Genomic DNA, 22,515 nt, shown 5'->3' with positions numbered 1-22,515 from the left:
GCAGGAAGGAGAAAGCGGTTATTTCTGGCAGGGGATGGAAAAATAGACGCCTGTTGCTGTTCGGTCTTAGAATGTCCCACAGCCCTGAACATGTTATCTTTAGAACATGCACCCAGCCTGTGGAAAGCACTGGTTAGCCCGCTTTACAGATGAGAAGACTGGGGCCCAGAGAGGTGAAGGGGCTCAAAGGGATTAGAAATCAAGTGTGGCCATTCTCAAATCCTAAGACTGCAGCTGCCAACCTGTCTGCCACCTGGGTGAGTCCCCACGCCTCTCCTGGCTGTGGTTCTCTCAGTTTCTGAACAATGAGATGATAATGTCAGCGAGCGAACAGGCTGATTCAGGAGATCTGATGAAAATAACCAGACCTGACACACAGTAATCAGTCACTAAATGTTAGCTATCTTTAGTATTATCACTACCGAAACGTGCTCCTGAACTGTTAGAGGAGGCAAGACAGGTTTCTCTACAGCACAGGAAGGAAGTTTATTAGCAGGAATTACCGTGTGCCATTCAGCAGCCTCTTAATGAGATTGGTGTTATTCGAGGCTGATCCCCCTTATCAGCAGCACTGTGAACTGCACAGATCATGACGCTTAATTTCTCTCTATGGAGTCAATCCTTTAATCCCGACTCAGCCTGGCTGGGATTCTGCCTGGCTTTGCACTGGATTGCCTCCTGCATTCTCTGCTAGCACTGGACCAGAACAAAGCAGCCCAAAGCTCGTTGTAGAAAACAAGTTGAGATGCTTGGGGGAGGTGGGGCCACCACAAGGTGCAGCCTCGATTTGCATTTTAATGGCCTCTGCCCAAGAGCCTGAGGAATGGGGAAGTACAGGTACCCGGACTCTTCCCTAATTAGCCTCAGCTTCCAGAAGCTGGCAGAGGCACAGGTGGAGGGTTGGGGTTTCAGAGCAGGAGGAGTGAGGGGCTGGGCCGTGGGAGTCTCGGTGTGCTCAGGCAGTGGTCCCTGAGCAGCCTTCCAATTGCTGTCACTGTTCCCCCATAAGGTCAAGTCTAAATGCCCTGGGCTGGCATTCAAGGCATTCCCTGGCACAGGATGATTGACAGCAAAGGCCAGGAGGAGGTGTGAGACACCTGTAGATGGAGCCTTGGTGTGAGGACGGCAGCTGGAGATTGCAGGTTTATGTGCCCTTGTGTTACAGGTGGAGACTCTCAGAGAGCGGGACAAAGGTTCCTGCCTGAAGTCACAGGGCTTGGAGGCACACCAGAGGATGGAACTCACATGTCTTGACTGCCAATCCAGCTCTGTCCTGTTTTAATAAGTCCATTAGAATAAATAATAGGCTCCCCAAAAGATCATGTGAATTAGTATAGAGCAGATATCCAATAAACACATCCTGAATGAATGAATGAATGAATGAAGAAATGAATGAAGATCACACTAACAGTACCTAGCCTAAAGGAGAGTCTAGTCCTGTACTAGTCAGGCCAGACCTAGAAGACTATATGAAAAACTTGAAAACCTAAAAGAGATACAAGCAATGACAATATAAACAACAGAAATAACAACAGCTCCTCTTACTGAGCCTTTCTCTCATCACTTCCGGTGCCTCCAGAGCATTACTCTGAGGAAGGGGTGGCGGGGACAGGACAGCTAGCTGCCTCCCCAGATTCCTGTTTCCCTTTGCAGCGTGCTGGGCTGTCCCTGGGCAGTGGCTCTGGGCATCTGTCCTGCCCCTGGAATCTGAGCTTATATGACATGTGTCACTTGCCATCTAAAGGGGTAAAAAATGAAGCATGCTCCTTTCCCTACCCACCAGTCACAGAGTGCTCCAAAGACCCAGGGGAGGATGAAGCCACACAAAGGAAGGACCCTGGGACCCTGAATCATCATGTGGAAGGCCACTCAACCAGGACACTTGTATTAGGCTGTGATGTGACTGAGAAATGATTCCGTTAAAACCACTGAGAAGTTTGGATTTATCTGTTACGGCAAACAGTGTGCTTCCCTGACTCAAAAAGAAATCAGACCAGAAGTGGGATGCTACTGCGACAAAACCTAAAACTGGACGTTATCTGTTGGAAGGCTGGGTGGTCTGGAGTGAGGGAACTGATACTGCCAGCTGGAAAGATGGCATAACAGCGGATAAAAAGGTTATCTGGACAGCAGGCTACAAGCCTGTACTCGAGCAGTGGTTCTCAAAGCACGGTCCCAGGACTAGCAGCCGGGGACGGCCCGAGGACTAGTCAGAGATGCAAACCCTAGGCCGTATCCTAGGCCTACGGAATCTGAAATTTGTGCTTTAACAAGCCCTCCTGGTGAGTGATGCCTGCTCAAGTTTAAGGACAGCTGCACTGTGGGCCGGAGCGGCACAGTGAATGTGGCTGCGCTGAGACGGAGCTTAGGCACAGGCTGCCCAGGCAGATGCCTCCCCACTCCCAGCTCCTGCCTCTGCTCACCCTGATCTCAAACCACACTCAATTTCCACATTGATGTCTCTTTCCTGGCCAGCTTCTACTTGGCCTTGAGGCTTAGTACTGGAGCCACAACCTTCCAGAAGCCTTCGGCTCCATGCCTACTCTTTGTGTTCCCTCTGAGCCTACTGTGTCCCCAGAGCACCGCTCTCCCCACGGCCCCCCGTGTTATAACTGACTAGGGCTCTGTGAGGGCAGGTCTCAAGTCCTGTGACCATTTCCTAGGAAAGAACGGTCTTCCCTGGGGGCCTCAGGCTGGCTCTGCTGTGGGCCACTGGGCCCCTTACCTGCGTGCGACTGCATGTGCTCCAACAGGTTGTTATAGAACTGGAACTGGATCCCACAGGCGCCACAGGTGTAAGGTTCTGGGGGGACAAACGAAGCAGCCCTGTTAGGGGCAGAACAAAACCGGACACCTTTCTGCTGGGCTTTGGGCAGATTTGGAACTGGGAACCCAAACACACACTGGGGCTCCGGGCCCAGCCTGTCTGTCCCCATTACTAGCTAGTGAGGAAGAGGCTGGGGGGAGGAGGGAGCAATGGAGAGAGGAAGACGTGCAGATAGAGAGACCATCTAATGCAGTCAGGCAGCAGCTATTTACTGAGTGCTTACTGTGTGCCAGGCACTGTTCTGGGCACTGAGGATGGGCTGCGGGAGGACAGCGCTAATGGACCAGGAGCTCTCTTAAGCAGAGACCACGTCTTATTGGTTCCACAGCCCATCTCGCTGCCTGTGGAAGCACACGGATGTCACTGTTTGCTGAGTGAACAAATGAATGAATGTATGAATGAACCAAAACGAGACAATGGACGCAGAGGGCAGGAAAGGGAGGGGAAGAAGAAGCAAGAGAAGAGGGTAAGAAGTAGAGAAAGCCACAGGAAAGCAAGAAGAGGATACGATGTGGAAAAGGAAGAGGAGAGAGGGGGCAGAAGGGAAGGGAGAATGAGAGTATATGCAGCCATGGGAACAAGTCTGCCAGTGAGCCTTTAACTTCCAGCTCCATGTTCCAACGCTCAAGTCAGTGCCTGGCACAGAGACGAGGGATGAAGAAGAAAGAAAGAAGAGGTGCAAAGGAGGGTAGGGAAAAGAGAGGAGGGGAATGGTTGACAATGACAGGAAGTGTCCTGAGGCTGCCACAGTGGGCAGGAAGGAGGAGGTCTGTGTTCCTGCCAGGGTTGGGGGAGGGGAGCAGAGGCAGGCTGCCCACGGTCAGGGCTCTGCCCTGTCCCCGCCCAAACTCCTCCACCCGCCTGGGGCTGGGTCCTCCTCCTGCCTCCACCAGCTGCCCGGTCTGCCTGGGAGGGTGACCCAAGGGCAGATGCTCTGAGGAGGCCCCAAGAGCATGTGGCCAGCTGAGTTCACTCCCTGCCCTGTCTCGCCCTCTCCAGCCCACCGATGGGACCACGACTTACTCTGCAGGAGAGGGAAAGTATTGGAAATCAGGGGACTTGCAGTTTCTGCAAAAGAGAAACAGTTTAGCTAAGTCTCTTCCAGTCCTGCTGCTCTGAGACAACTGTCATTCTTTCCATTCTTAATAAGTAGTAAGCCAGATGGGGCTCTCGGAGGAGGGGGAGCATCTGAGCCAGGCTCACATCCTGTAGCATCGGGGAGGGCAAGATCAGCCAGGGCCATCCCTCTAGGACATGCTCAACTCTCAAAAAGTGAGCTCACAGAATGTAAGAAGAAAATGTCCAGGCGTGGCTGCCCACCTTAGAACAGGCAGATGCGTCTAGGTCCTGGCACTGGGATGGGAATGTTTGGCACCAAACACCAGAGCAGCCACAGCGAGGGCTGTGCTTTTGAGGGCTTCTGCCTGCCGGGACGTCCCCCACGCTTCCTGGTGTCGTCAGGTGAGCCTCAGATGCAACAGGAAGCAGAATGGGGCCAGATGGACTAGGCCGGGGATCCTGGTTCCACCACTTATAAGCTGGGGACCTGGGGCAACAATCGACCTCTGCTGAGCCTCAGCTTCCTCATTCAAAAAGTGGAGCTAACACTGACCCCTCTCCCCATCCCCCGCCCCGGGGCTGTGGTAAGGATGAAAACAAGTAAGACACACACAGCTCTGAACACAGGCCAGGCACACAGTAAGCGCTTAATAAATGGTGGCTGCACTTTACACCGTCATTCCCAATTCTGAATATCAGCTCAGGGGGAAGGAGAGGCAAGGGATGCAGCCCCGCTGGCTGAGAGCAAAGGCTCCCAGGAGACCACGGTTCTAGTCCTGGCTCTGCTACTTATTCCTCTGTGGCCTTGAGCAAAACTCCATCACTTTTAGGCCGACCTCTTGCAGAGGCTGCTGGATTACATTTTTCAAAAAGGTGAAGCAGCTTGGAAAAGCCGATGTGCTCTGTACGGTTTAAGGGATCCTGTCAACATTCTTGAGGCTCTCACAGCATACCTCTCACTACCTTGCTCGGGGCACTCATCCCATCACTCGGTTTACTTAAAAACAAAAACAAAAAACCACCAAAACAGCTCACCATGTGAGTGCTTACGTAATCTATGCAGGGCACTCGCTGAATGTTCACCAGTGCAGGGACATGTGTGCTATTCCCACTTTACAGCGGAGAAGGAAGTAAAAGGCTAGCCCGAGTCACCAGCTCACAGGTGGTAGAGCGGGGTTTGAACTTCGGCTGGAGATGTGAGCTGGAGCTCAGATTACTATGCAGAAGCCTCCTTGTTCAAGTCTGTTCTCCTGGCTATTTCATAAAGGCCCCTGGCGATCAGCCCACATCTACCATCCATCTACACCCAAGCAGTGCTCAGGACATGCTGGGCACAGGCTGACACCTAATACAGCAAATGAAACTTCAACTGTGCAAGAGAGTGGGTGCCTTTATATAACCAAAGTGTTAAGAATTCTTTTCCCTTTCTGACCTGGCTGTCACTATGCAGAACACAGTGCTATGCCTTTCTTGGACAGAGGCTGCTCATGACCACCCACGGCCCTGCAGGCTGACCTGGGTCTGCCTAGGGATAATAGCCTTTGGCTGCTGTGTCCAAGGCACTCTTGGCTCTGCCAGGGTCCTGCGGAAAGCCACCAGGGGGAGCCAAAACACCACCGGGAACCTCAGGCAAACCTTGGGCTGGTGGGGCTGGAAGGGAACCTCTGGATGGCCCTGGTGGGGCCAAAGTGGGGCCAGAACTCAGGGCCCACAGCTCTCACTACTGCACCCTCTGTGCCTCTCCTGGGAAGAAACTGGCCACAGTGTTTACCCTAAAAACAGCAATGGCTCTCTTTCAGGCCCAACCCTCTGGGGCCATGTGAGTGGATGCTGTGGGCTACTGGGAGGGGGGGAATTCCTCTCTCATGGACAAGAGACAAAGAGGGGCCACAGCCCCTGAGATGCCCTGAGGCCCAGAGGGATGTCCCTGGAAGAAAAGATTCCTGGGCTTCTGTCCGACCCTGGCCTCCTTCTAATTCCCCAACCCCCGCCTCCTCCCAACACCACTACCATTTACCACAAAGACCCAGGCCTGCAAAGCACCTGCCACCGTCATGACTGGGAGCAAATGGAGGTGGCAGCCACAGGACAGGACAGGACAGCCATCTCGGGGTACACTCACCGCTGGAGTTTTGGGAACTGCTATTCGTCTCTTCAAAGTGGTTTTGTGCTTTGCTTTCTACTCTCCGACTGAAAGCGCTTTCTGCTGGGTGGGGGACAGGAGAGAGCAAGAGAAAATGATGGTGATGGATCAGCACTAGGTCCAGAGGTGGAGCATCCCAGAGGCAGCTCAGAGGCTAGGGTACCTGGAAAGAGTGCTGCTGGCCCCTGGGCTGGGGAGGGCCCGGGGCTCTATGCTGGGAGAACCAGCTCCAGGACCACAAACCAGACTCCTCAGCTCCTCAGGCTCACCTGAATTACCTGATACCTTGTCAGGGCCCCAAGACACCCTCCTGACAGTGCCCAGAATGCGTGGAGGTCCAGGCATGGGGGGATGTGTGGGTGACAAGTCCAAGAGCACACATGAAATCCAGCCAAGTGAGCAGATGGCCTGGATCTCCCATCCTTGGCCCCTGGAGAGCCACATTTGTGACACTGAGTAATTTGGACCTGCCCCACCCTCGCCCCCACTACTCCCTCTGCCACATTTTGCAGTCAAAGGCCTCACAAAGGAGCAGGGAGGATGACAAGACTGTCTCCTGGTGGTGGCTCTGGCAGAGCAGGAGGGCCAGTTGATCCATTTCCACAAGCTGAGTGGTCAGTGGGTGGTGGAGAGGCACCCTGGGAGGAAGAACTCGGGCAGCCCCAAATCCTGGGAGGCCAAAAACCAGGGGAGGTCTGGACAGCATTCATCCCAGGGAAAGGATTAGCTCCAGGGTGATGTCTGGAGTGTCTCTGCTCACAGGTGGCACTCTCCTGAGTGGCTCAGCCTCTCCTGGGTGCTGTCCGGAAGTCCCAAAGGGCAGAGAATAAGGTCCAACAAGTGGAAAAACACGAATTTAGTCCCCACTTCCAGCCCCACCTGCAGAAGGTACTGACACAGGACATCTGAGCTGGAAGGTAACCTGGCTTTTCTAAGCTTCTCTTGGCACAGTGGGATGCCGGAGGATCGAGGGGAATACAGGCTTCTGGGAACAACTCAATTTAGAATGAGCCGCTGACCCGGCCCCTTTCTTAAGGAGAAACAACTTGCACGAGGATATCAAAGGCTCTGAGAAGTTTGGACCAGAATGAGATCCATTTAGCTTTATTTAACTCAGCCTTCTCAAACATACTTGGCCACTAAAACCCATTTTTTAAATATTGCATTCCTTAATATCCTTCAAAAACAGTGACTTCAGGAATCCGCTTTGGGAAATGCCACTGTCACCCAGTCTACCCCACGCCAGAACGGCAAGTGCTCATACTGTGGGAGCCAGATCCTCGGGGTGATGGAAATCAGAGGCGGCTCCTGCAGGCCCCGCTCAATGCCCTGTACCTCGACCCCCACAATACTTCCTGACGCAGCTTCCTTTTTGCAGAGGCTGCCCGCAGCATTGCAAGGATGGCCCTCTCTTCGAAATGTGTTTTTGGAATGCCTGGGCTGAGAGCTACACATTTGCCTCCTTCAAGATGCCATCTGTAAACTGGCGAAGCCCCCAAATTCTGTCTAGGGGCGAGGGCTCTCATTTACTGAGTACCTACTATGTTCCAGGCACTGGTCCAGACAGACACCTTACACCCACGGTTTCCCTTAATCCTCCAGACAGCTCTGTGAGGTTCAAGTTGTCATTTCCATTTTACAGGTGGGAAAAAAAAAATAGGAAAGTGAGATGGTCAAGTTCCTGGGGCTGGACACGCCTTCTCAGATGGCAGAATAAAAAGACTTCATTCTCGAGGCAGATGCTGCTTTTTTAACAAGTGATTCCTTTCTCTGTCTTAATCCTTGTGCATGCAGGGGGATGCTTACCCATCTGCGGAGGATCTTCGTGTAGCCTAACCAACACACTGGAAGAACTTAGGAGAACTGAAGTTATAATTAGTTTCCTATTACTCAGTTGATGATGCAAATTTTGATCAGCTATGCCTGCCATAGGCACCTCTGGCTGCAAACCAGTGGACAACACCATAGGTGAGGTCCCACGCACAGATCCATACAATCACACAGGAAGAGCACCTATTCTGGCGTGAAGAGGGCAGTGACAACTTCTAGCTCTAACATGCCAGTTCCTGCTCACAATCTGGTGTCCTCTGCCCTGCCTATCTTGTAAAGCTAGGTGTGACACCCTTGCCCCCAAGTCTTCCAAGTCACATAAAGGCAACCACAGGCAAGGCCCATAGCTTGCTGGATGTTTACTTGGAGGCACTGAGTTCTGAGAGCTGCCACAGACCACACGGCCCCTTGCAAGCTGATCTCTAAGGAAACTACAGCCATAAAAACTCCTAGCCACCAGGTCAAGAGTAAAAAGCAAAATCTGAAAGCCATGATCCCATTATTCAGTTGAGCCAACATCTACCACCAATGAGCCCATGATGAACGGTCTAATATGTGACTACTGCTGCAAAAATACAACAGCTATTGGCTTTTCTCAACACAGTACCTGAAAAACCATTACCTTTAAGGTTGATTAATTACTTACTCTCCTTTTGGGAGATCTAAGCACAATAAGCCTATCTTCAGACATTTTTAAGAACCACATCCTTGCCCAAAAGGAGTCTCCTGAACCAAAGAATAAAGGCAAGCACAACTAGTCACTTGGCTATGTCACTGGTCCAATCTACTGGACCAGTAGATTTAACTCTGTTCTCAGTTTGATAGCTTGTGAATTTAATAAATGGCTATGGGCCTCTTGAAAGCAACTGAAAGGCCCACGGTCCCAGAGGGACCACATCATCACTCTACCCTACATGCCACATATCCAGGCAGGAGGTTCAAGGCTCGTTCCATCCAGGTATGAAGCAGGATTTCTGATAACTGGTACTTAGCACACAGTGCTGCTGTTAACCTATCACTGCCTGTTCACTCTCCTGGAGTCTGAGCCCCTTTCTGCACGGACTCAGAAAACCGTGGAGCTGGTGTCTATCAGTCTCACACTGGGCTACGGTCATGGAGCAATTTCTTGGATAGTTAGTAGTAGGTAGAGAAAGGGCAAGAGAACAGAGCTCCAGGTCAACCACTCAGCTTCCTGGAAAGCAGCTCTTTGTAGAAATGAGTTTTTAGATCTGGGTTTTCTGAAAAATGGGGGATGCAATCTCATGCCAAGAGGGTCCAGGCAGGTGACATAAATGAATGAATTGGGCTGGATGTAAGACAGACAACAAACAGAGTGATCATGATGAGAAATGACACCTGCCACATGGCCATTGTGTTGGGTAGACAGGAAGGAGTGGTGGGGACTGTGGAAAAGTGGAGAGCACATGCTCTATGAAAGGAGGCAGCTGTGGCTCTGTCCCAAGACGATTGTCACCCTGCAGGAAAGTGGGCCCACGAGTGCAAAACTGACTTTTCAAAGTCAGCTAGAAATCAAATTTTACATACAATCTAATATTTAAATGTTGGTAATTAATTTAAAAACATTTATTTTTAACACTTTGGGCCATGACTTGGGAAAAATAATCTTCTGTTTCAAAAAAAAAAAGAAGTGTGCAAACCAAACTCATACAATTCTCTGATTTAAGGTAAGAAACCCTAAGACTCAGAGAGGTTAGGTGGCTCACCATGGTTGGAGGGCCAGCCAGAGGCAGAGCTGGGACTCAGATTCGTCTCAGAGAACGATGGGACCTCCACTCCTGCTCTTGCAAGGGAACAATGACCTCGGGCACAGCTGTGGCAGGTGGCTGTAGGGCAGGGAGTGGAGGAAGTGTGGGGTTACATAGGCCATTGGTACCTGCGGTTGCCTTGCTTGCCGGAGATCCTGAATTTGGAGTGCGGAACGTCTGGGTTTGGGTGGCTGGAGGGGTGCGGTGTAAGAGGGTGGCGCATCGGACCACGGAGGCCGAAGCTTTTTTCCCCGACTGGTTCGTCTGGGTCTTCGCTGCCACGAAGCGTGGAGATGGGGAGACCTCTGGATGTGAGCACTCAGAGCCCGTGTCTGGATCGTCCGGTGGCTCCCACCCGGGGGCGGTACCTGAGAGGGTCACGCTCTCAGTCCCTGAGAGCCCTCAGAGCTGGCTGAGTAAGTGGCCTCTTGAGCCACAGACCCCCAGGCTCGAGGGATAAAACCTGGTCTCAGTCCACAGAAAGCAAAGACTCTCTCACTCTTACCCAGAGCCTGAGAAAGTCCGAGAGTCTAGAACCTTCCTCAGCTTCTCCTCGAGGTAAGCCTACCTCACATATTATCCTCCCAAAGGCCCCTAGAATATAAGGCAGATGGGGATGTGGAGGCTCAGGGAGGTACACGCACCACTCCAGGGTCACAGAGTAGGTTGGGGCTGAGTCAGGACGAATTTTCCATGCTCCCAACTCATTTCACTTAATAGTTTACACCATCTGTTGACCTTCTCACATGGAATGTTATCAGGCTAGAATTCCTATCTGGGCTTTCACCGAGAAAAGGGAGAGTTTTAGACAGACAGGCTGATTGCTCTTGTAAGAAACATGATATATTTTCACATAAAGAAATATTTAAAAACAAGAGAACACAGTGGTCTCTTCTTTTTGTGAAGCTCGAAATTTAACTGGAGCAAAATATTTCAGAGAATATAAGAATACAAAAAAAGTAACTGCAGCTGAGTGGGCGGAGAGACTCGGGGGGTCTCCCTGAAGCCTTTAGTAGGTAGAGGGGTGTAAAAATGCATTCAGCGCAAATGGGAATAGTGTGCTCAGCTCAGAGGCTGGAAGTAGACATGAATGGGAGACGTGATGCAAGAGAAGTCTAATTTGAGAAACTCTTCTTGTGGATTTTAGTCTTAGAAAGAGAACTTGGAGCTCTTACAGTTTTGGCTGTGATGGAGCAACTTGTATAGGACTAGCTTTCCTCCAAATTCATCTGTAAAGCTGGACAAAATACATGAAACAACAGTTTTCAGATCTTGAACAGCAGGAAGTGCAGGACTGTGATGCATGAAAGACCTGTCGTGAGCCCCATGATCATTCTGCCTGGAGAGACTTTCTGGACCATGGCACAGAGGTGAAGCCCAAAGGAAGCAGAGCAATCTAACTCAACTGAGGAGACAGTGATCAGAGTTCAGGGTTTCTGAGGTAGCTAAAATTTGCAAGACAGAATAATAAAGATGAAAGAACCAGGCAAAAAAAAAGAACTCCAGAAATGTGCATGGGGGGGGGTGTGTGTGTGTGTGAGAGAGAGAGAGAGAGAGAGAGAGAGAGAGAGAGAGAGAGGGGGGCAGAAAGGGGGGGGGGGGGGGGGGGGGGGGGCACCCATGAAGTCTTTGGCTGAATGCCAGGCCGATATGTGCAGAGGGAGCCTCTGCAAAGCCTGGTGACCAACAGGGGGGCTGTGAGCTGAGTAAGGAGTCAGAGGTTACACAAAGGGCATTTGAGCTCCTACCTGCCATACAGGAGAGACCTTGCTGAATACCCTGGGCATGATCCAGAGAAGCAATGCCTTGGAAGGATTACTCTAACCCTAGAATAAAGATTACAGTGTTCTCTTTTATCCATAGGGGATATGTTCCAAGACTCCCAGTGGATGCCTAAAACTTTGGATAGTACCAAATCCTAGATACGCTATGGTTTTTCCTCTGCACATATATCTATGATAAAGTTTAATTTATAAATTAGGTGCGCTAAGAGATTAACAATAACTAATAATGAAAAAGAACAATTATAACAATATAGTGTAATAAAAGTTAAATGAATGGCTTTAGGGCCATTATTAAGCAAAATAAGGTTTACTTGAACACAAGCACTGTGATACTGTGACAATCAATCTGATAACTGAGACAGCTTTTAAGTGATTAAGGGGTGGGTAGTTATATAGATAGCATGGATATGCTGGACAAAGAGATGATTCACGTTCCAGGAGGAATGGAGCAGGATGATATGAGATTTCATCAAGCTACTCAGAACAGTGCACAATTTAAAACATAAATTATTTCTAGAATCTTCCATTTAATATTTTTGAACCATGGTTGACCACAGGTAACTAAAACCACGGAAAGCAAAACTGCAGATAAGGAGAGACTACTATACTCCAGACTTGCCCTAACACAGCTTAAAAACAAGATCCAGAGAGACTTAAAAACAGGACTTTGAAGTATCAAGCTGATCTGTAAGTAAAATAACTATCTGCCAGAACAAAATTTAACAGTTCAAAGGAAGATAACAAAATCCAGACACTCAACAACATTGCGTCCATAATGTACAGCACAAAATAAAAATGTACTCATCGGGCGAAGCAAAAAAAAAGTAATAGTCCAAAGGGGGGAAAAAACAGTTAAGAGAAACAAGAAATGACAAAGATAATGGAATTTGTAGTCAAGGACCTTAAAGCAATTATAAATATGCTCAAAGATTTAAAAGATAATATGAACATAATGAAGAAAGAATGTAAAAAGGAACCAAGTGGTAATTACAGACATGAAAAACGTAACAGCTGAAATGAAAAATTCACTTTAGAATATTTCTAATAAAACAAAGTAGACACTGTAAAAGAAAAGATCAGTGAACTTGAGGATTGGGCACTTGAAACTCTCCAAATTGAAGCACAGAAGGAAAACAAGGATGAAACACCGAACAGAGCTTTAGTTTATCTGTAAACATCATCAAACAACCTAACATATACATAAATAAAGTCACAACAAGAGATGGAAGAGAAATTGAAAAAATATTTACAAAAATATTAAATGGAAAATTTTCAAATTTGGTGAAAAATATAAACCTATTGATCCAAGAAGCTCAATGGATCCCAAACAGGATAAACCCAAAGAAAATTACACATCCATAATCAAATTACTAAAAATCAGTAATACAGAGATATATAAAATCATCCAGAGAAAGAAGATACATTAAATATAGAATAACAACCAGAATGATCTGACTTCACATCAGAAACAACATAAGCGAGAAGACAAAAGAATGACATTTTTAAAGTGCTGAAAAAAGTTTTTTCTCAATCTAGAATTTCATATCTAGAAAATATATCCTTCAAAAGAAAAGGTGAGATAAAAACATCTTCGGTTAAGAGAATCTTTTATCGACAGACCTAAAATTTAAGAAATGTTAACAGAAGTTTTTCAGGGAATAAAGGAAAATGATAATAGAGGGAATTCAGATTTATACAAAGTACAGAAAATGATAAATACATGAATATATAAAGCATTTTATTATTTCTTAATTAACAAATAATTGAATGTTTAAAGTAAAATAAATAATTGTTGGGTTTATAACTTATTTGGGCTTATATGTATAAGAATAGCACAAAGGACAGAAGGGAAGTAAATGGAAGTTACAAGGTTCTCACATTATGTGTGATGTGTGATATAAATTCATGGTAGACTACAACACATTAAAGATATATATTATAAACCACAAAGTAACCACTAAAGAAAGAGAAGCATAGCTAGAAAGCTAACAGGATAGTTTTTAAATTCCTGATTAATATTAAAGAAGGCAAAAAAAAAAGAAAAGAACAATGAACAATAAGAAGAAATGGGGTAAAAAGAAATACAACAAGATGGTAAACTTAGATCCAAGCATATTAATAAATTATGTTAAATGTAAATGGATTAAACACTTCATTTAAAAGGCAGAGACTGCCAGACCGGATAAAGGGTTGAGAACCAACTATAAGTATGCATTTCAAATATAAAGGCATACATAGATTAAAAGAAAAGGGTGAAAAGATATATACCATGCAAACACTAATCCTTAGAAAGCTATAGTAACTACATTAATATCAGATAAAGTAGATTTCAGGACAACAGATATTACTGGAGATAAAGAAGGACATTGCACAATTTTAAAAGGGTCAGTTCATCAAGACATAATGATCCTAAGTGTGTGCATCTAAACACAAAGTTTCAAAATACATGAATCAAAATCTGACAGAACTGAAGGGAGAAACAGTGTGCCTATAATTAAAGTTTTGGATTTTTAACATGTCCCTCCCAATATAAGCCTGAAAAGGTATAGAGGTTGCATTATCAGTCAGTGCAACCTACTTGACACTCCACTCAGGGAATATTCTTTCTAACGCATTCTATGAGGCCAGCATTACTCTGATACCCAAATTATACAAGAACATTACATGAAAAGGAAAGTACACTGCCGGCTGAAATGTAACATCGCATAACAGCTTTAAAAAATAATCTGTCTGTTTCTTAAAAGTTAAACATACATCTATATATAATCCAGCCATTCCACTCCCAGATATTTACCCAAGAGAAATAAAAGCATTTGTTCATATAAAGACAGGTACCGGAATGTTCACTGCAACTTTATTTGTATTAGCTCCAAACCAGAACAACCCAATTGTCCATGCATAAGTAAAGAAAGGAAACGGTGGTTTCTATACAATAAGTCCTTGAATACTGTCATTCATTTAATGTTGTTTCATTATAATATTGATGAGATGCAGTAGGAACTTAACTCTTGTTTATATCAATTAGCCTATATTAAAATTGGTTTTGCTATGCATCATTTCGCTTAAAGTCACAGAACCTATTAACAACATTAAGTGAGGACTTACTGTATCTAGACAATGGACTACTACTACCCATAAATTAAAAGGAATGAAGTACTAATACGTGCAAACATGAATGAATCTTAGAACAATTATGGCAAGTGAAAAAAGCCAGATCCCCCCATACACATAATAAAAGAGTACACGCTATAAGATCTCATGTATGTAATATTCTAGAAAATGCTAACTAATCTGTAGTAATAGGAAGCAGACCAGTGCTTGCCTAAGGATGAGGAAGTGGTAAGCAAGTGTTTATAAAAGGGCACAAAGAAACTTCTGGGAGTGATGGATATGTTCATAATATTGATTGCAATGACGGTTTCATGGCTGCCTACATAGGTCAAAACTTATCAAATTGTACACTTTAAATACAGGCCCTTTACTGTATAACAATATACCTCAATAAAGGTGTTTAAAAAACTTCACCAGAAACATTTCCTTGATTATGATCATCATTAACAAACCATTGATTGAACATGGGGCACACTGCTAATCCTAGGAATGCAGTTCTCTGTCCCTGAAGGGTCAGTTTGGGGAATGATATTAAAGCCAGGTAAAATTCTGGGGAATTTCAGATAGAAATGATCAGAAAACATGTTCTTGAAAGCAAATTAAATTTACAAACTACCCTAGGTCTTAAACTAATTTAGATACCTAGTCAAGAAAAAGAAGCTTCAAAGAAAGAAGTCATCCTTCTGGCAAAGATGAAACATCCTAACATTGTAACCTTCTTCAGTTCATTTCACAGTTTGACTTTCTGATAGTCTTAATTCATTTTAATAAAGTATAGGCATAATGACTTATTTTAAAAAATCAATCCATGTAATTCACATTATTAGAATAAAATATCATAGAATCATCTCAACAGATGTGGGAAAAACAGGTTAACATCAATTTGATGATAAAATAATAAACCTTTTCAGTAAACTAGGAAGAGAAGGTAAATTCCTCAACTGACAAAGGGCATCTATGAAAATCTACTGCAGCTAACATTATATTTAATGATGAAAATCACAATACCTAATGATGAAAAACTGAACCCTATGACTGGGAACAAGGCATAGATAACCACTTATTTCTTCTATTTAACATTGTACTGGAGGGTCTTAACCAGTACATAAAGAAGAAAATAATAATAAAAAGAATACAGATTGGAAAGAAAGAAATAAAATTGTCTTTATTAGCAGATGACATTAGTATATACAAGGAAAATCCCAAGAATCTAAAAATAAACTATTAGAATTAATACAAGTTATTTTAGCAAAGTTGTAGGTTACAAATACAATTCTGAAAAATCAACTGTGTTTGCATGTACTACCAACAATGATTAAAAATCACACAAAAAAAATCACAGTAATGTCGAAAAATATAAAATACTCGGAGGTAATTTAATGAAATATGTGCAAGACCTCTACTCTGAAAAGTACAAACTACTGCTGATAGAAATTAAAAGACTTAAATACCTGGAGAGAGATACCATGTTCATGGATTGGAAGTCTCAGTATTATTATGTCTATTCTCCCCAAATCTGTCTATAGATGCAGTGTAATCTTAAATAAAATCCCAGTTAGATATTTTTGTAGTAATTGACAAAAATATTAACATTTATAAGGAAAAGCGAAGTTCCTAAAATAGACAAATATTCTTTAAAAAGGACATTGAAAAACTGAGAGTACCTGATTTAAGACTTACTATAAAACTCCAGCAAATAAGACCATGCTGGCATAGCAGAGACAAATAAATCAATGGAGCAGAAATAAACTCACTTACTTATACATTCAATTGATTTTCAACAAAGGTCCCAATGCAATGTAACGGGGAAAAGGCAATCCTTTCAACAAATCATATTGGAACAACTGGATATCTGTTTGGAATGAAATCAATCTCAACTCATGCCTATCATCATTTACAAATATTAAGGTGAAATGGACCACAGACCTACATGCAAAAGCTAAAATTACAAAGCTTCTAAAAGATAATAAAGGAGAATATCATCACCATCTTGAGGTAGGTTAAGGATATTCTGGTTAGGATCCAGAAAGCACTAACCACAGAAAATAATAATAAATCAGACTTCACCAAAATGAAAAACAACTGCTCATCGAAAGAAAAGATACTGTATGAAAATCAACAGGCATGCCAAAGACTGAGAGAAAATAGTCACTGATAAAGGCCCTGATCTAGTATAAAAAACTCCTGTAACTTAATAATAAAAAGACAAACAACCCAACCAAAAAACAGGCAAAAGACTTAGTTTCCAAAGTAAAATATACAAATGGCCAAAAAACAAATGAAAGTGCTCAACATTATTAGTCATCAGAAAAATACAAATTAACAACATAAATACCACTGCATGCTCCCCAGAACAACTAGAATTAAAGAGCTTATTGCCACCAAATGTTGGCAAGAACGTGGAATTAGTGACCGATGAGAGTGTAATATGCTAGTCATTTTGGAAAATGGTTAGTGAGTTCTTAAAAGTTAAACATACTCTCCCCTATGACTTAACAATTCTACTCCTTGTTCTTTAGCCAAAAGAAACGATCATGTCTGTCCACAAAAAGCCTCGTACAAGCATTTTCATAGCAGCTTTATTCAATAATAGCCTAAAACAGGAAACAACTCAAATTAACAAGCAAAGAGCTAAACAAACCAGTATTTTTTTCACACAATGGAATATTGCTCAGCAGTAAAAATGAATGAACAACTGATATATTTAACAACATGTATAAACTTAAAAACATTTTGCTGAGTGAAAGCAGCCAGACACAAAAGAGTATATATTATGACTCCATTCATAATAACTTCTGCAGTCAGCCTAGGTCCCTATGGATAGTCTCACCAAACCCAGGGTTTTTTCAAGGCCTGGCCCTGGGTATCACCTGAAGCCGTCAAGTCTGGCCCCTAATTTCATGCAGAATCCATGGACACACAAACCTCTAGAGCCAAAGGTGATCCAAAGGCCACTGGAGGGGCTATTGGTCAACCTTGGAGAATTGGTCATCTGTAGGATCTTGCCTAAATCTCTCATGCTGCATTTTAAACACAGATGATCCTAGAGTCACCAGACTTGAGTGAGCAATAGAAAAGAGATTTATTCAACCAACAGATGCAAAAGACAGAGAGTCTGTAACAGAGATAAAAAGAAAATGAGGAACAGGAACAGCAGACAGCTCTTCAGGAAAGAAGCACCTGGACATTAAGGAAGAAATCAGGGTGCAAGCAGTGCACCCTCTTCATGCTGTACCATCTGACATGGGATGCAGGATAGCTTCATGGTTATGAGTATGGGCCTGGAGCTCACCTGCCAAGGTCCAAAGCCAAGCTCCCCCTCTTAATAACTCCATGGCTTTACTCCACTTGTTCCAGGAAGCCATTAGGGGGAAGAGCAGAAGCAGCACTGAAGGCATTCTGCAAAGGTTGAAGCGACGGCTGCATGCTGGCCTTGCGACCAACACCTAAGTGCATTCTGGGTAGTATCCCCTCTAGGCATCAGGGCAGGTGCTTACACAGAGCTGCCAGTCCTGGCCCATGGAAAGAAGGATCCCCAGAGGGGTTGAGGCCATGGAGCTCAAGGCCAGCCACAGCCCTGATGATTTGCACCAATACCATTACCATTAGTGAGTCAAATGGATGGGTAGTGCCCACCAAAAGGAAGCTCACAGGACCCAGCCAGACATGCTGGTAGAAATTGGATGACTGATATACCCCGAGCCTGGGTGGCTGGGTGAGTTTCTCTAGCTGGGCCATTAGGGACGCCTGCCTGAGGATCTCTTCATGCTGGAGATGCCTAGAATCCAGACCCCTGGGCTGGAAAACCTCAAGAGCTTCACAGATGGGAAACCTGAGCCCAGAGAAGGGAAATGACAGGCACGAGGTCACGCAGCAGTCAGAGGCTCAGCAGGGCAAGAATCCTAGCTCAGCTATCAACCTCAGGATGGAAGCTCTCACGGGTATTCTGCCCAGCAGGGAAGACTCTCTGGGGAAGCTGCCTGCACCATTCTTTAAGCTCTGTACACCTCTCCCTGCCCATCCGAATGCCCTTGGAGGGGCCATCTGCCTGTGCTGCTATCTTCAGAGATCCAGAAGGGTCACGGGCCTCCCAGACCATAATAGGCAGCTTAAACCCCTGCTGACCTTGTGTAACCCTCCCTGTCTCTGGACCTAAGTCTTCCCATCCAGAGACTGGGAAATGGGATCTGCATAGCTCTGCCCTGAGAAACAAAAGCAAGGACAGTCCTGCATCCACTCCTAAGCATCCTGCCCTGCTGCCCTGCAGCTCTGGTTAAGCCCCACCCATCAGAATTTTGGCTGAGGACGGAGGGCCTCCTAGCTCGCACACTTGAAGTACTAAGGATGGAGCCCCCTCTGACATTCAGAAGGAAAGATAGGAAATAAGCATCAAGAGAACAAAAGGCCAGGATGTCCCTGTGAAAAGGGCCCTTAGAAACTTTCCCATTCCAGTCAAGGGAGGAAAGAGAGATTGGGGGCCAGAAACAGGACAGGGCCTGTCCAAGGTCACATTTAAGTCTGCGACCCTCCTGGGATTAATACCTAGGGATCTGAGTCCCAGTTTAGCACTCCCTCTAGCTTCTTACTCTTTTCCACTACCAAGGGCAAAGAGGGAGCTATCCTGTCTAGTTGGCCTTGCCCTAGCGTGTGTTAGACCCAGCATGGCTTCAGACTGAGGCTGTATCACATGGCACTAGCTTTGGGGCAAAAGGGGACGTAAGAACCACATGATTTGGAGAACTTAGAGGAGGTAGGGACAGGGCCACTGAAGGACTTAGACGAGAGGTGCCCATGCTCCAAGTCTACCAAGGGATGACTCCGGCTTTCCTGGCTTAACGGTAGGGCTTTCTCAGCTATTCCAGCTACTAGAGTAAGGTAGCCCCATGTCACACCTGGCCACCTAGAGAATGGCCCAAAACCAAGCTCACCTTTGCTTCCACACTCCCCTGGCAAAGCCCCAGAGTGGGACTGGCCCACCCCTCCCCCAACAACAAAAGGTACTCACTGATGGGGGCATGTAAGGCCACGTGCTCCTGGTAGGGCGTGTAGTACTTGTACTGCTTTCCGCAGAATTCACAGGTGTAATTGCCGGTTTCTGTCCAAGAAGAAGAGGCAAGTGTGGGAATAGGTACCTGGCTCCAATCCAGCAGCAGCAGCGTGCTCCCTCCCCTAAAACTCCTCATTCCGGGGCCATCAGCTAGAATCAGGAGCCCATTTGCATCGACTACCTGGGTTCAAATCTCAGCTCTGCTATTTTGAGCTGTGTGACCTTGGGCAAATCTCTTAACCTCTCTGTGCCTCAGTTTTCCTATCTGTAAAATGGGGGTAACAATAGGACCACCTTATAGGATTGCTGCGAGGATTAAATTTATACATTAAGTGCTTAGAACAGTACCTGGCACACACTGTTCTCCTTCATTGCTCCACCCCCAAGCCCCAGTGCTCAGGAAATGTGTGGTGACCTGAGCTGACCTCCAGTGCCAACCTCTAGCAGCCCCTTTGCAAGTCCTGTCCTCTGCAATGGCCATATTTGGGTCCCCTCATTTCTATATCTTCCCTGCCCCCAAGCAACCCCCACCCCGCCCCCCACAGAAGAGGTCACTTCTTCCTCTCAGGTCCTACCGGACTTTGTCTTTACCTCTCTTTTGGGTCTGCCTAACTTCTTTCTTCTTAAAAATTTCTGATGTAATATTGTTCACTGGGGGAAAATTATAAAATACTGATAAATACAAAATTTAAAAAAAAAATAAGAGAAATTTCAATCATCTGTAATCCCCAAACAAAGAGCAGCCGCTACCCCTTGGGTAGAACGTGCACCTTGCCACTTACCCCAAACCCCACCCCTCACTCCCATCTCATCTGGGGCATACTTCTCATTGACATCATCTGTCTGGCTCCTGCGGGCCTTGAATTAGCAGCTCTAATCTATATCTTCTTTGTAACCTGGTGCATTCAATCAACGATACTTTGTGGACATCTTGCTTAATCAATAAAGTTCGATCTCTACTGCATTTATTGGCTGCACGGTTCCCACTGGACTCTAGAATTTGCTGAGCCAGTCTCCTATACCAGGGAACATTTAGATTGTTTCAAAAAATTTTTCCTTATATATATATATTAAAAAAATGCTGTGATCCACATCCTTGTAGAAATTTTTGTGTTTGCTCATTCTTTTTGCACATCATTGCAAAATAAAGATTATCATGCATAATCTTTGCACATTATTTCCACAGGATAAATTAAGCATTTTTAAGGCTTTTGATAACCACAGCACCAAATACTATCAAAAGGTTGGTCCAATTTTTATCTCAATCAGAAAGATGTGAAAACGACTGTTTCCATACACTATAGCCAGCATTAAGTATTATTACCTTCTTAAATTGTGATTGATATGGGGAACTGTATTGCACTGCTGGTTTTATTTTCCACTTCTTTGACTTGTAAGGAAATTGACTATTTTTCATGTTTAATTAACTGTAGTTTCTCTTTGTGACTTTCCCATTTGTGTTTATAGCCAACGTTTCTATAGGTATATTTACCCTTTTTAAATCATTTTGTCCTATATGTTAACTGTATTTTTTTCCTCAAATTGGCTGCTTCTTCTGTTTATGGCTTTTCTCTCAATATAGAAGCTTTAAAATTTTTTTCATAGTTAAATAATTTTTGTAACTAATTCATGAGCACTGAAAAAGATCTATTTGCTATTTGTTAGACCAACTGTATTAATTATATTATTCAAACCCTATCCCTATATAATCTTATTTGTCTTTGCTCTGTCTAAGACTAAATATGATAAGCCCTTCTATTTCACTGTCGTTCTAAGTTTATTTTGTATATTTGGATACAACATTGCCTGGTGCATCTAGGCTCAAGAAATCAAAATCTTCACTGTGAACTGCACCCTTTATTAACATTACCCTATTTTCTAACACAGTAACTTCTCAAAGTGTGGTCTCTGGCCCAGCAGCATCAGCATCGCCTGGGAACCTGTCAGAAATGCACATTCTCAGGACCTGCCCAAGACACACCCAAAAGAAAAATTCTAGGGATGGGATCCAGTGACCTGTGTTTTAATAGGCCCCCTAGAAAATTCTGATGCACGGGAAAGGTGAAGAACCACTGCTCTAACATTTAATTATACAGTTCGTCTGGCATTACTGTTATTAATTCTTGGTAATTACTTTGTCAGATCCTCCTTCCTACTTGTTTGCATATGCCTAAAGACATTTCCCTGAGTTTTCCTGTACTTTCATTCATTACACAGACACTGTGCTAAAAATAAATGCCAGCACAAAATATTGAGCAAAAAGATTCATGGTTCCTGCCTTCAAGGAACTTAGTCTGGAAAAGAACACAGAAAAATCAAGTAATCAAATAACCACAAAAATTTAGAAATGCAACCATGATGGGTGCTCTTAAGGAGACATTTGCTATGCTATGAAAATTCTAACCGGAAATTCAATTTAGTTAAGGAAGTGGCAAAGAGTTTCCTGAGAAAGAGAAGAGGAAAAGATAAAGAATTAACTTGGTATACCTCTAATAAACCATTAATAATTGAATTCTTTTAAATTAACCTGAGAATCTTTGTCTTCTAATAAAGGAGAACACACCATTTGCTTTGATTGCTATAATTGGCTTAGTTTTACTTGTTTCATGATTTTTTACCCTCATGCTCTACCCTTTCTGGTTTATTCCCTTAGTTTTCAATTGCTTCATATACGAAGTCTTTTCTTTGCCTTTCCATTATTCTCCAATATTCAGTTATTTTCCAACATTCTTCATTATTTTAAATAGTATATGTTATATTTCTCTAATTGTTATAATCAAGCAGGAAATATTTTCTTGACTATTACTATTGAGAAGGGGAGTTTAACTTGGTGCTTCTCGAACTTTAGCATATATAAGAAACATCTAGAGAGACTTATAGCACAGATGCTGGGCGCCACCCCAGAAGTTCTGATTCCACTGGTGTGGCATGGACCTAAGAATTTCTAT

General features: G+C 44.6%; 1 protein-coding gene across 22 annotated transcripts in view; it reads right to left on the bottom strand.

Annotated features, from left to right (window-relative positions):
- The window catches only part of ZNF618 (zinc finger protein 618), a 171,730-nt gene that overhangs the window by 12,773 nt on the left and 136,442 nt on the right, over nucleotides 1-22,515 (bottom strand). For 4 of the 22 annotated variants that reach the window (XM_011360920.1, XM_011360922.1, XM_011360926.1 and 1 more), the window contains 6 exons: nucleotides 20,159-20,218; nucleotides 19,526-19,615; nucleotides 9,754-9,993; nucleotides 6,009-6,092; nucleotides 3,851-3,895; nucleotides 2,726-2,803 (listed from right to left, as the gene is read on the bottom strand). In XM_011360920.1, the coding sequence (XP_011359222.1) occupies nucleotides 2,726-2,803; nucleotides 3,851-3,895; nucleotides 6,009-6,092; nucleotides 9,754-9,993; nucleotides 19,526-19,615; nucleotides 20,159-20,218 (597 nt within the window). Of the gene's footprint in view, nucleotides 1-2,725; nucleotides 2,804-3,850; nucleotides 3,896-6,008; nucleotides 6,093-9,583; nucleotides 9,704-9,753; nucleotides 9,994-19,525; nucleotides 19,616-20,158; nucleotides 20,219-22,515 lie in introns of all 22 variants that reach the window. The other 18 variants (XM_011360925.1, XM_023531076.1, XM_011360931.1 and 15 more) reach the window with 16 other exon arrangements.

Source organism: Pteropus vampyrus, unplaced genomic scaffold, assembly GCF_000151845.1.
Source record: "Pteropus vampyrus isolate Shadow unplaced genomic scaffold, Pvam_2.0 Scaffold61, whole genome shotgun sequence".
Taxonomy (NCBI): Eukaryota; Metazoa; Chordata; class Mammalia; order Chiroptera; family Pteropodidae; genus Pteropus; species Pteropus vampyrus.
This window is presented reverse-complemented; position numbering and strand designations above follow the sequence as displayed.